The 14,660-nt window shown below is 45.9% G+C and overlaps 1 protein-coding gene across 1 annotated transcript in view; it reads right to left on the bottom strand.

The window, feature by feature from the left end:
- Positions 1 to 14,177, bottom strand: part of LOC144889013 (chloride intracellular channel protein 4-like) — a gene marked incomplete at its 5' end in the record, with an annotated part of 54,839 nt that extends 40,662 nt beyond the window's left edge. Inside the window, 2 exons of the mRNA XM_078768821.1 lie at positions 13,909 to 13,965; positions 14,107 to 14,177. Of these exons, the coding sequence (XP_078624947.1) occupies positions 13,909 to 13,965; positions 14,107 to 14,177 (128 nt within the window). The remainder of the gene's footprint in view (positions 1 to 13,908; positions 13,966 to 14,106) is intronic.
- Positions 14,178 to 14,660: the final 483 nt, after the last annotated feature.

Raw genomic sequence — 14,660 nt, 5'->3', positions numbered from 1 at the left:
GCATAAGCCCTTTCCCCAATGATGTCAGGACAGGTCCATCTATTGACTGAGATTGAAGATCATCGGTCGTCACCTCTAGTTCATACCTCATGTCAATTGACGAATCACTGTTCTGTCCTAGGGTCATATCTGACATATTTTCCCATTTTGTCTGGTCTCCACAAATTTTCTTTGCAACCACTAAAGGCAACTCATCCTTCATTCGTGAGACAGCCAAAATGGATGGCAGATATTAAAGTTCTTTGGGAAAAATATCTCATCATTTTTCTTTTAATAGTACCCAAAATCTCTTGGCAATATAAATTTCGTAAAACTCCTGAAATGGGACTGTCAAATTCCTTCAATCATGCTAAATTTTGAAACTCCATCACTTGTAATACCCAATTTATCCCATAGGGCTTGAAAGTTCTTTCCCAAGTTCGTGCAATCATTCTGCATCGGAACCCTATGATATCATTCATAATAATCATCATGATTTTATAATCATGGTCATATCATAATCATCTATTTGAAAAACAAACATTTCCTTTATCACCACAGCTATGTGGTATACTCAACAATAAATAAACTGTACATAGCAAAAGGCTACCTCCTGACCACTTAGTATTCCTATTGACAATAAGTCATAACAATATCGAATAATCATTAAACAATTAAAAGAAAAATCGCTTCTACTGCTCCAGCCGCAGCATTCGTCATTTTGTCTGCTCATTCGCGTGACCAAAACGAAATAAAGGGAGCTCAACCATTACACGGCGCTTTTAATGGTGCATGCCATAGGAACTCAACGCAATTTCGATTCGGCCAGAAAAACGAGCAAATTTTGGAGGATGTTAACTGGAATTTGTCGTGAAAATATATACAAAATATACAAAAATATACCCACAAAAATAAACAAACCCAAACAAACCCAAGGTCGACCATATTACACAATATTACACCATTTCAGGTGACATGAGAAAATCGTCATGATTGCTGAAATGTTCCAGGGTTTATGCACAGCTTAAAAGAGGTATGCTTTGTGGTGTTGCCCACCTACCACATTTAATTAAATTACCACATTGAATTAAATTACACCATTTCAGCATCGTATTGATTGCTGGAATGTTCCAGGGTTTATACACACCTTAAAAGAGGTATGCTTTGTGGTGTTGCCCACCTACCACATTGAATTAAATTACCACATTTAATTAAATTACACCATTTTAGCATCGTATTGATTGCTGGAATGTTCCAGGGTTTATACACACCTTAAAAGAGGTATGCTTTGTGGTGTTGCCCACCTACCACATTGAATTAAATTACCCATAAACATTTCTTCCGTTCAACAGAACAAACATTTCCTATATCATGACATGTGCATGTCTTCAAAAAATTGTATGACCACAACAACAATGAACAGAAGAGTGAAAGGTAAAAGTAAAACGAATTAAAACTGCGGGCAGTGATGATCCGGGGACCATACCGCTCCATCCTGATTGGACGGGTGCATGCCAGAGTCGTTAACAACGACAGTGCAGATCCGATTGTTCAAAATTTCAACTCAATTGATCGGAAAATGAACGCAGGGATGCATTTTAAAGGTTTTCAAGAAATCCACCATGGCCGCCATGTCACGTGACTTATGATGTCATAATTAATATATGCATCCAATCAAGTGACTTACGATGATTGGTCAAGGTATCAAGCTCATCTGACCAACGGTTTGGCCTGCAGGTCGACACCAAGTTCATGGTCAGAAGAGAAAAAATGTAATTAATTAAATAAGTACTTCATTAATTTCCAATAATTAAATAACTCGTGAATTCTCATCCGATTCACTTAACATTTGAGTGTTCCCAAAACGTTGCAACAACGAAAGTGAAACGTTGTAGCGACGTTGTGGAAACGTTAGCAAAACCCAACATTTGAATGTTCCCAAAACGTTGGAGCAAAACGTTGCAACAACGAAAGTGAAACGTTGTAGCGACGTTGTGGAAACGTTAGCAAAACCCAACATTTCAATGTTCCCAAAACGTTGGAGCAAAACGTTGCAACAACGAAAGTGAAACGTTGTAGCGACGTTGTGGAAACGTTAGCAAAACCCAACATTTGAATGTTCCCAAAACGTTGGAGCAAAACGTTGCAACAACAAAAGTGAAACGTTGTAGCGACGTTGTGGAAACGTTAGCAAAACCCAACATTTGAATGTTCCCAAAACATTGGAGCAAAACGTTGCAACAACGAAAGTGAAACGTTGTAGCGACGTTGTGGAAACGTTAGCAAAACCCAACTTTGAATGTTCCCAAAACGTTCCAACAACAAGTTCCAACAACAAGTTCCAACAACAAGTTCCAACAACAAGTTCCAACAACAAGTTCCAACAGCAAGTTCCAACAGCAAGTTCCAACAGCAAGTTCCAACAACAAGTTCCAACGGCATGTTCCAACAACAAGTTCCAACAACAAGTTCCAACAACAAGTTCCAACAACAAGTTCCAACAGCAAGTTCCAACAACAATTTCCAACAAGAAGTTCCAACAACAAGTTCCAACAGCAAGTTCCAACAACAAGTTCCAACAACAAGTTCCAACAACAAGTTCCAACAACAAGTTCCAACAACAAGTTCCAACAACAAGTTCCAACGGCATGTTCCAACAACAAGTTCCAACAACAAGTTCCAACAACAAGTTCCAACAACAAGTTCCAACGGCATGTTCCAACAACAAGTTCCAACAACAAGTTCCAACAACAAGTTCCAACAACAAGTTCCAACAGCAAGTTCCAACAACAAGTTCCAACAACAAGTTCCAACAACAAGTTCCAACAACAAGTTCCAGCAACAAGTTCCAACAGCAAGTTCCAACAACAAGTTCCAACAACAAGTTCCAACAACAAGTTCCAACAACAAGTTCCAACAGCAAGTTCCAACAACAAGTTCCAACAACAAGTTCCAACAGCAAGCTCCAACAACAAGTTCCAACAACAAGTTCCAACAACAAGTTCCAACAGCAAGTTCCAACAACAAGTTCCAACAACAAGTTCCAACAACAAGTTCCAACGGCATGTTCCAACAACAAGTTCCAACAAGTTCCAACAACAAGTTCCAACAACAAGTTCCAACAGAAAGTTCCAACAACAAGTTCCAACAACAAGTTCCAACAGCAAGTTCCAACAACAAGTTCCAACAGCAAGTTCCAACAACAAGTTCCAACAACAAGTTCCAACAACAAGTTCCAACAACAAGTTCCAACAGCAAGTTCAAAAATCCTCAATTTTCATCCGATTCACCATTTAATTTGTTCAAAGAACGTTCATTTCGTAAAATCGACCCAACCACAACAACCCATTCTATCTGTCTGACAAATTTCATCAAAAAACAACAGCACTGGTTTTGCTTCCTGGAAGCTTCCTGCAAAACGCTTTGCTTCTCGCAAAACGTCCGCCAATGGGAACTAGAGGGAGGGGGAAGGAGCGGGAGCAAGAGACAGGTAGCCGGAATGGACATGAGGGACAATGAGGGACAGTGAGGGAGTGTCAGTATGCAATTTTCATCCAATCGCCATCTTTCATAATAATTCTGGACCGGCATGAGATGGCGTTGTCTGTCATTAATTTATATGTTGATCGAACGATTTTTAGGTGTTATAAAATGGTGGGAAAAAATTGGCGAAAATTTTCCCTCTCCTCCACCCCCCCCCCTTTTTTTTTTTTTTTTTTTTTTTTTTACTTTGGACCCACGGCTTTCGTCCTACACAATTCCGTTTAATTTGTCTACATCCGACCAGCCGTTCCAAAGATATAAGCCGTTTTGTTGCAATACCATAAATTGGAATGAGGGAAAATATATATATATATATAAATATAACTCCATTTCCCTGCTCCCTGTCGCACGCCGAGCAAGTCGCGTGCTTTGAGCAAGTGCAAAAAAACAAGTGTAAACTACTTTACACATGTACGGGTATGTAAACGAGTGTACCGGCCTTACACGACCTGGAAGCAAATGGTCGCATGGTGCACTCATGCCCCGTTTGCTCCCAGGTCACAGTAAGGCCCTTAATGACCAGCGCCGACCTGGCGCATTTTATTTAGACAGCGCAAAAAATACGTATTTACAGAAATCATTTAGAAAAACACGAATAATAGCTACAATCGTTTGTCGATCTTCCATCCGTGACTTCGTTACACCACCTATATCGCGGCATCGGTGCGCAAGGAAGCCCCACACCACGTCCTCCACCATGTATGTACAAAAACTATTCCCAGGTTCGGAAATCATACTGGACAAAAACAAGACACACTTACCTTTTAAAGATCTTGTTTGTGTCCAATTGATGCCAGCGGTGCCTCCATATTGTCGTGGAAGTGGTTTGGGACTCAAGACCAATGACCGGAAAACAGGTTTACAAAGATCCAGACTTTATTAACTAGTTGTTCACTTCATTCAAATACTAATAACTACCGTTAACTCAATGGACCAGATAGCTCTATCCGCATAGTCCCTCTTTCTCAGCCGATGTTTCTCCGTAGCGCCGTACTCGTTGGTATTCGTTCGTTCGTCGGGCAGGGCTTCTGAGGACAAGTGCTCCTGAATCAAAGTCTGTTCTGGTTTATATCGGCACGCTTGAGTTAATCCCTTCTCCGCTGAAAGGTTGCTCTGTCATCCCGCTCGCCTTACTGGCACCAACTCGCTCCCCTCCTGCTGTGAGTTATATTTGCCTTACAATAGGAGAGTGCTCTGGCCTGGGGCTGTGACCAGGTGAACAAGTCATTACTACTTTCGTGCACATTCCTGACATTCATTTCAAGTCGTTGGTTCTTCCTCGTTACCAGTTCCAATCAATGATTTACCAGTGCTAATCAATGAGTTACATTTCCACAGTGACCATCCTCACGAAGGCTACCATCCCCACAAGAGCAACGTACAAAACGGCCATGCAGACTTCACCGTGCTGTTTAACCCTCCGGGGATCTTTGGATGGCCAAGGGTTAACCATGACCATCACCGCCGCGCCTCGGCACAATGTACCATTTCCTGTGTGTTTTATATTTCACGGCGATGGCCCCGCTTCACACAGGGGTGACAAAGGCTTCATTGGCTTGATATGGGTGAGAGAGAGAGAGAGTGAGAGTGAGAGTGTGAGAGTGAGAGTGTGAGAGTGAGAGTGAGAGTGAGAGTGAGAGTGAGAGTGAGAGTGAGAGAGAGAGAGAGAGAGAGAGAGAGAGAGAGAGAGTGAGAGAGTGAGAGAGAGAGAGAGAGAGAGAGAGAGTGAGAGTGAGAGAGAGAGAGAGTGAGAGAGAGAGAGAGAGAGAGAGATAGAGAGAGATAAAGAGGGAAGGAGGGGTGGGACAGAGACAGAGACAGAGAGGTGGGAGAGAGGGAGAGAAGGAGATAGAGGGGTGGGAGAGAGGGAGAGAGGAGTGAGAGAGAGAGAGAGAGAGAATGAGAGAGAGAGAGAGAGAGAGAATGAGAGAGAGAGAGAGAGAATGAGAGAGAGAGAGGTGGGAGAGAGGGAGAGAAGGAGAGAGAGGGGTGGGAGAGAGGGAGAGAGGAGTGAGAGAGAGAGAGAGAGAGAGAGAGAGAGAGAGAGAGAGAAAATGAGAGAATGAGAGAATGAGAGAATGAGAGAATGAGAGAATGAGAGAGAGAGAGAGAAAGAGAAAGAGAAAGAGAAAGAGAAAAGAAAGAGAAAGAGAAAGAGAGAGAGAGAGAGAGAGATAGAGAGAGAGAGAGAGAGAGGAGAGAGAGAGAGAGAGGGAGAGAGAGAGAGAGAGAGAAAGAGAGAGAGAGAGAGAGAGAGAGAGAGAGAGAGAGAGAGAGAAAGAGAAAGAGAAGAGAGAGAGAGAGAGAGACTTTTGTATCTTTTTATTATAAAAATAGAAAAAGAAAACCCCCAAATAGGGGTCACATTCTCATTTCAAGCAGAGAAACAAACAAAAAAATATTAATACAGTAAAATTATGCACAAAACATTTCACAAAACAATAAACGTTTCTCCAGGATTTTACAAATGACTTCTTTCACGCACCATTTGGTCTCAAACTGTGGCAGCCTTCCTGTTATGGAGAAAAAGGCAAAGTCTAACTTTACACGGCTCGTCACAAGATTTTTAAACAAGGACAAGGCATTTTCCTCATTAGCTCCAAGATCATCAACTTTTCTTTTTCTTGATTTATACTCTGCCATTTTTGCCTGTGCAAGCAGGAAATTACCTAACACATCATTCATATTCTTGTGTGAGATGTCTAAGCCATAAATGAAAACACAAGTGTTGAAAACCAAGCCAATCCTGCCAAAACAATTCTTAAGAAAGATAAATAAAGGAGCCAACCGTTGACATTTAACATAAATATGAAAGAGGTTTTCAGGCCTTTTACAAAAGGGACATTCATCTGCTAGGAGACTTGAGAAGCGGTGCAGCAAGTGGTTAGAGGGGAGGATCCAGTGTGCAAGTCTCCATTGGAGGTCACCATGTCGTGGCGGCACAGGATGATAGAATCCTTTCCAATTAGGAAAATATGGGGGGGAACAAGGTAAGAGGTCTCTCCATCGAACCCTCGGCTGTGTCATTTGCCCTTGCAAAAGGAAACTTACGCAACCCAAATAGAGGTCTTTTTGTTTAGGAAACCCATTGAATCCTATGCTAAAGGGGGTACACGGAGGAGAGTTGGCAAGACAAAACTTGCAAATAAGTTCAGGAAAGGTAGCAGGAGAAGCACCTTGTTCGTTGTCTGCTTGGACTTGCTCCCCAGTTAGGTGCAAGCTGTACATAGGTATGAAGCACACAGCGTAGCAGACGCGTAGACGAGAGAGAGAGAGAGAGAGAGAGAGAGAGAGAGAGAGAGAGAGAGAGAGAGAGAGAGAGAAAAGAAGGGAGAGAGGGAGAGAGGAGAGGGAGGGAGAGGGAGAGAAGGTGAGAGAGGGAGAGAGAGGTAGAGGGAGGGAGAGGGAGAGAGGAGGAGGAAAAGCGGGAGAGGGGGAGGGGAGAGGGTACCCCAGGAGATCTATCGGGGGAGAGCTACCACCGAGTTTGAGGATGCAGCACCGGCACCTCCACCGGAATCGGGGACAACGGATACCTTCGAGGATCCCGATCCGGGTTTGACGGCGGCAGCTGCTGCCGGACCCAAGCCAGGAAGTAACGCTAAGTGCTATTTCTGTGGGAACCGGAACCATCTCAGGTCAGTTTGTCCGGCTAAGGAAGCAAAGTGTCATTTGTGCGCAAAGACGGGTCACTTTGCTAAAGTTTGTCGAGCATCACAAGGCCGGCGAGCTCACTCGGGTGCTGAATGTGCTTATCTCCGCGCCCGCAGTACGAACGGCGCCTGGCGCGCCTCGCCCTCCGTGGGCCCCGAGCTGAGCGCTCGACCTTGATGAGACTCGCCGCGCCGACTAAACAAGTGTCGCGATCACTTCAGTATGCAGCACGACCGTCCTTGACACGAATTCTTTCGATGCCCAGCCAACTTCCGGGATCGGCCACCCGATCGGTGAACGCTGGCTTTGAAACTCCGCACGGTGGCACGAGCGCCCTCTGGAGGCGGCACGATCGACCTCCAATCGACTTTGACTGCACGAAGGCTGGGATCTTCGTGGGTGGCACGAGCGCCCTCTGGAGGGCGGCAGGACTGGCCTACAAGCAAATTCAACGGCACGGAAGACATTAGCTGGCGTCGGATCCACACGCGAGGCTCGCGCGCCTCCCCTCGACGATTCGACATCTACAGGGCCACTGGCCTGGCCCGCGCGATTATCCCACTCATGATTGAAGGAATTTTTTGCAAATGCTTTAATTGACACGGGATCCACTGATAGTTATGTAGATGTTCGACTTGTACAGAGACATGGATGGCCGATTCTTGGGACAAGACTCAGAATCTTCATGGCTTCTCAGGGGCTATGGCTTAGCACAAAGGGGGAATATCGACTGAAGTTTGTCATTAAGGGTCGAATGTTTCCGGATGTGCATTTAATGGTCTTACCAGCATTATATGCAGTTTTGTTAGGACATGATTTTCTCTAGCGACATGGGCACTTGGAAATGGAATTTGGTGGTACTGATACTCTTGCTGTGTGTGCTCTTGCAGTGATGGAAATTGAGCCACTGTCGCTGTTTCCCAATATGACCACAGACTGTACACCTGTTGCGGTTAAATCACGACGCTACTCACGAGCTGACATGCAATTCATTGCGGAAGAGACTGTGCAGCTACTAAAGGAAGGTATCATAGAACCTAGTCGGTCGCCTTGGAGGGACCAGGTTCTGGTGGTTCGGACCGAATCACATCGCAAACGCATGGTAATCAACTATTTGCAGACGATTAATCGGTTTACCCAATTGGATGCCTACCCACTCCCGGGAATGGACTCCCTGGTTCGACAGGTGGCACAGTATTCGGTCTATAGCACTCTCGATCTACGTAGTGCATATCATCAGATCCCCATCTCTGCGGCGTATCGCATCTATACTGTGTTCAAATTAGGCCAGAGGTTGTACCAGTTCACCCGGCTACCTTTCGGGGTCACGAATGGAGTTACGTGTTTTCAAAGGGCTATGGACGACCTCATCGCTAAGGAGAACTTAACCGATGTCTTTGTTTAGCTGGATAATCTCACGGTTTGCGGGTATGACAAAGAACATCATGATGCTAATCTGAAGCGCTTCCTCGAGGTTGCGCACACCGCACAGGTATCACTTGACTATGAATGAGGCTAAATGTCGCTACTCTGCTCGCACGATAGATCTCCTGGGGTACACCGTGACCCATGGCTCTGTTGCTCCGGATAAGGAGCGTCTGCGACCCTTGCTCGACATGGCCCCGCCCTGCAATCGTGCTTCCTTGAAGCATGCTCTCGGGCTGTTTGCTCATTATTCCAAGTGGGTTCAAACATTTTCCGCGAAGCTCTGCCCACTTGTGGACTGCGATGCGTTCCCCATGAGTCTCGCTGCCAAGGCCGCTTTTCATGGCCTTAAGTCTGACATCGCTGGCGCCGCTGTGTCGATGATTGACGAAAATAAATCCTTTGTTTTGGAAAGCGATGCGTCGGATCATGCGATAGCTGCGACGCTCTCTCAAGGGGGGCGCCCTGTGGCCTTCTTTTCAAGGACTCTCTCCTCCGTGGAACAGCGACATTCGTCAGTCGAAAAGGAGGCGTATGCCATCGTTGAGTCGATCAGGCGTTGGCGTCCCTATTTGCTTGGACGATGTTTCCAAATTATCACAGATCAAAAGAGCGTTGCATTTATGTACGACACACAGCATGCTCAACGCATTAAGAATGAGAAAATCACTCGCTGGCGGATCGAGCTCACCGATTTCTGCTACACAACCAAATATCGCCCAGGGCGGGATAACCTTGTTGCCGATGCTTTATCGCGGCCGGCGATGTGTGCGAGCCTCACCTCTGTTGAGGACCTGCGCGTTCTTCATGACACCTTGTTCCATCCCGGTGTGACGCGTTTCGCTCATTACGTGCGCATTCGTAACTTGCCCTATTCCGTTGAGGATATTCGTCAGCTCTGTCGCACTTGTTCCGTATGCGCTGAACTCAAACCTCGCTTCTACAACCCTCCTATGGGCACGCTAGTCCAAGCCACCAGGCCGTCGGAGAGATTGGCGATGGATTTCAAAGGACCACTGCCGGCGTCACCGGCTTCGAGTAATTCTCGTTATCTACTCACGATCGTTGATGAGTTCTCTAGATTCCCTTTTGCTTTCCCGTGCGGAGATATGTCGGCTGCTACGGTTATCCGGTGCTTGCAGAACTTGTTTTCTATGTATGGGAATCCGGCCTATGTGCATACCGATCGAGGGGCGGTGTTCTTGTCCCAGGACGTGAGGAACTTCTTGCTCCAGCATAATGTCGCTTCAAGCTATACTACTCTGTATAGGCCACAGGCGAATGGACAGGTCAAACGCTTTAATGGCATTATATGGAGGGCAGTTACTCTGAGTCTTAAGTCGCGGCCGAGGACTAGACAAATGGGCTTGGTCACTACCCGGGGCATTAAACTCTATCAGGACTTTATTGTGTACTGCTACCAATCAAACTCCCTAGCAACGGATGTTTCATTACCCGAGGTATTCGGGTAGTGCCCGACCTTTACCGGGTTGGCTTGCTGAGCCGGGACCGGCTTTTCTCAAATGGGCAGTTCGCATGAGTAAATATGACCTGCTGGTAGATAAGGTGCAAGTTCTCCAAGCTAACCCCGAGCACGCTCGTGTGTTGTTGCCCAATGGACGGGAGTCGACGGTCTCAGTACGCCACCCGGCCCCATGCGGGGAAGTTGACGAACCAGCTTACGATTCCGTTGATCCGCCCATTGAGCAGCCTATGGAGTATCTGCCGGTTTCCTCGCCGCTACATGCACCCAATCCGGCTAGCCTGGTGGGGCCACCGCCATCACCCGATTTAGGTGGCTACTCTGACGCGGGGGTCTCCGGTCTTGGGGATGTAGTACCCGGTAGTTACCGGACCCGTGCCGGGAGAGAGATTCGCTGCCCTGATCACTATGGTTGGGTCTGACTGACATGGACTGGAAACTGCTGCTCACTGATATTACTCTGCTACTATGTGCTGCTAGCTTGATTTCTGCCTTAGCGGAAGTGTAGTTTTAACGGTGGGGAGAATGTAATGAAATTGTGTCTAAGTTGAACAAAGGTGTTATGCTGTCTCCAACCACTGAGAGGCTTCTATATGAACTCGGACGAACATCGCTCCGAGACATTCCTGTGGCATTTATTCTGTGTGATAGTGTATACTCAAATGGTGCGTATATCTAGATGATCCAGGCTTGCTTGCACTAATTGCTATTAATTGCTACTCCCATGATTATGAAATACTGATACAATGCTTGATTATTTCTTACTGGTGTTGCCAGAGATCAAAACTGAATTAAACCTACTGTTGCGGTTTTGAGAACCCACACAAATAACATCATTAAAGGTTAAAGGTTGCACCCCATAGATAGGCCACAAGCAACACGTAGGTCACATTAGGACGGTAGTTATTTCTTAGTATGTGTTTAGATAAGGCCATGTCCAGTAGTTGCATCTGCGTTGTGTCAAACAAATAAGAGTAGGCCCCTTTCGTTCATTTTGGCAGCCTCACTCCAAGCGACGCCACTGAGCTATACCGCTTTTCAGTCTATACCCCATCGGCCCTCCCAATTTGTTACGCTCTTTGGCCAGCAGCCTTCGCTGCCCTTGGGCTCGCTCAAAGCAGCCCAAACGCCACGAGGTGAAGCCCGGAAAAAGGGGGCGGAGTGCAAGGATAGAGGTGCGGCCACGTCAAGCAGCCATCAAGGCGGAGCCGGTAAGCCCTCACCAGCCAACCAGGGCTGAGGGGAGATCGCCTGACTGGGCGTGGTTGGGGCTTCGAGAGCATTCGCTGGCTTGGCTTATAAAAGCGCGGACACAAAGCCCTCAAAAGGACTGATGCAACTGCACTCATTATATGAGGACTGGCCAGAAGAACTTCATGGTATAAAGAGCGCATTCAGAAGGACTGGTACGAGAGTTGAGTACGATAGGGAGAGACGCGTTGTGGCAACCAGCTTACAAAGCGCGAGCGCGCGGCACGCATTGCCGAGAACTGCAGCGTGCAGAAGGACATTGGGGAAGGGGCGCTTGGAACGAGAACGAGCATGAAAGTTATCAGGCAGCCAAGAAGGCTGCAAAGAAAGAGGTAGCAAAGGTGCAGGAGGAACGTAGGAAAATGATCGGAGAACGCTTGGATTCGGAAGAGGGTCAGAGAGCGGTATTCAGGATTGCAAAGCAGACAGCGAAAGAGAGGTGTGATGTGATGGGGGTGAGTTGCTTGAAGGATGAAGTGGGACAAATCGTTGTGGACACAGATGGAATTAAAGGAAGATGGAAAAGATATATGGAAATGCTGTTGAATACAGAGAATGAATGGGCTGGCAACATAGAGCAGCAGGAAGTTGGGGTGTGAAGAGAATTACAGAGATCTGTAATCTGGTGGTGAAAGAAGGCCGCATTCCAGTGATTGGGAACTGAGTATCCTCGTCCCTCTATACAAGGGGAAAGGTGACCCGCTGGAGTGTGGCTCGTACCGAGCGATAAAGTTATTGGAGCATGGAATGAAGGTATTGGAAAGGGTGTTGGAGAGGAGGATAAGGAAGAAGGTGAAGATCGATGAAATGCAGTTTGGATTTATGCCAGGAAGAGGAACGACAGACGCGCTCTTTATTGTGAGGCAGTTGCAGGAGAAGTACATGGAGAAGAGGAAGAAGTTGTTTCTTGGGTTTGTTGATCTGGAGAAAGCATTCGATAGGGTTCCACGCAAAGTATTGACATGGGCATTGAGGAAGTTAGGAGTGGAGGAATGGTTGACCAGAGTAGTGATGGCAATGTACAAAAGAGCGCGCACAGCTGTAAGGACGAAGGACGGGAACAGTGGTGAGTTTGAGGTGAAGGTGGGAGTGCATCAAGGGCCGGTACTAAGTCCACTACTATTTGTAGCTGTGATGGAGGTGCTGGCTCAGAATGTAAAGGAGGGTTTACCGTGGGAGTTGTTGTATGCAGATGATCTGGTGTTGATTGCGGAAAGTATGGATGGACTGAAGGAAAAGATGAACAAGTGGAAGGATGTATGGAGACAAAAGGTCTGAAGGTGAATATCGGAAAGACGAAGGTGATGGCAAGTGGTAAAGCATGTGGTGAGGTGGAAAGAACTGGGAAGTGGCCATGTGCTGTGTGCAGGAAGGGTGTCGGAGTGAACTCCATTCAATGTACAATGTGCGCTGAGTGGGTTCATCAAAAATGTAGTGGTCTGAGAGGGTCATTAACCAGTGTGGCAGCTACATTCAAATGTAAGGTGTGCACAGAGGGAGCTGCAGATGGAGGAAATGTTGATTTGGATCTTGGAGACGGCGTGAAGCTGGAAGGTGTGAAAACATTTTGCTACCTCGGAGACATGCTGAATGGAGAAGGTGGATCAGACTCGGCAACGGTTGCAAGAGTGAGATGTGCATGGAAGAAGTTTCGGGAACTGAGTGGCGTGCTGACAAGGAGGGGAGTGTCGTTGAAGCTGAAGGGAAAGGTGTATGCTGCATGTGTGAGAAGTGTTATGATTTATGGGAGCGAGACATGGGTAATGAACGTAGAGCAGCAACGAAGGCTGGAAAGGATGGAAATGCGAATGGTTCGGTGGATGTGCGGAGTATCGTTGAGAGAGAGGCAGACAAATGATGAATTGCGAAAGATGATGGGAATAGAACCTGTGATTGATGCTGTGAAGAGGAACAGGTTGAGGTGGTTTGGTCTAGTGTTGAGGAAGGATAAAAGTGACTGGTTGAGAAGAGTGATGGAAATGAATGTAGAAGGAAGTAGAGGACGGGGCAGACCGAGAAAGACTTGGTTGAAGATGGTGGAAGAATAAATGCGGACAAGGGGGTTAACAAAGAGAGATGCAGAAAATAGGGCAAAATGGAGAAGATTGTCATTGGGACCGCAAGGCTAACCCCCGCTCTCGCAGGGAAAATGGCCTTCAAATGCATGTTGTTGTTGTTGTAATCAGTATCCGAGAAATGGGCAACCTTCCAGGAGGAAATGTGCAACAACATCTTCACAATGTCGCGGTAAATAGTAGAGATATCAAAATTAAAAACAAATTCCAACTTTTTCACAGACTACAACCGAGCTGGAATGAGTATTAAATTTTGATTTCTTACTTTCTATTTATATTTGAAGTTTAAATCATTATGTAATGAACACAAAAGGGTCCATATGTGACAGATCCCGCCCCTCTTTCCCTCCATTGTAGGTTTTACCCAACAATATGAATTTTGTTCTTTCCTGTCCCCTCCACTTCCCACTCCCATTCCTTCCTTTGCTGCACCAAAAATGGTTTTCATTGCAGTGTTACGCAGAACGTATCACGGTCTGCACTGGTGCAGTTGGTTACCTTTATATCCCTGTGCACAACGTTCCGGGAGTGCATGTACTCAAAAGCATCAGCCATCTGGAGGGAGGAGATGAAATATTCAAACATGAACACAGATTGTGGTTGTTGAGATTTTACAATTTTGAGTGCAATTCTTTGTGTTATATTTCAAACCACGTCATAAACATCACACTGAGGCTGAAACCAACTTTCGCTCACCTGCTTCATGGGAAACCACAACTCTCTTTCTGGACGATTCCTCAGATAATGAATTTGGGAAGCGAGTGAACCTGCACACATCAGACAGAAACATACAAGAGCGAGGCAATGAGATTTTTCATTTTTGAGAAAACACGAGTTGACTAAAAGTTGTTTTGTTTTTCAATGTTTCATTGTTAAAATAAACAGAAAATGATAAAGATAAAAATTTGCTTGCAAAGGTCATTGAAAGCAAGGTGATAGATGGCCACAGGTGGACACAAGTAGGGGAAAAAATGAACAGGAAAAAGGGCGAGAGAGGGAGAGAGACTTTACTTTGGTGTCTTTTTGTTATAAAAGTATAAAATGAAAAGTATTCAACGTCCAATTTACATACAAATCACAACCTCATTTCCAATGCATTTGCACAAAACACCCCCCCCCCCCCTGCCCCATAACTCTTCAAACACAAGAAGGTTCCCCATGTTTACATGATAAGCATGTTCGAGCTTTATACGTGCTGACACCATCCGGATAAAACAAAAAAGTGCATTTTCATTATTTCCACTACCTAA

This window comes from Myxine glutinosa, unplaced genomic scaffold (assembly GCF_964187855.1).
Source record: "Myxine glutinosa unplaced genomic scaffold, kmMyxGlut1.1 SCAFFOLD_568, whole genome shotgun sequence".
Lineage (NCBI taxonomy): Eukaryota > Metazoa > Chordata > Myxini > Myxiniformes > Myxinidae > Myxine > Myxine glutinosa.
This window is presented reverse-complemented; position numbering and strand designations above follow the sequence as displayed.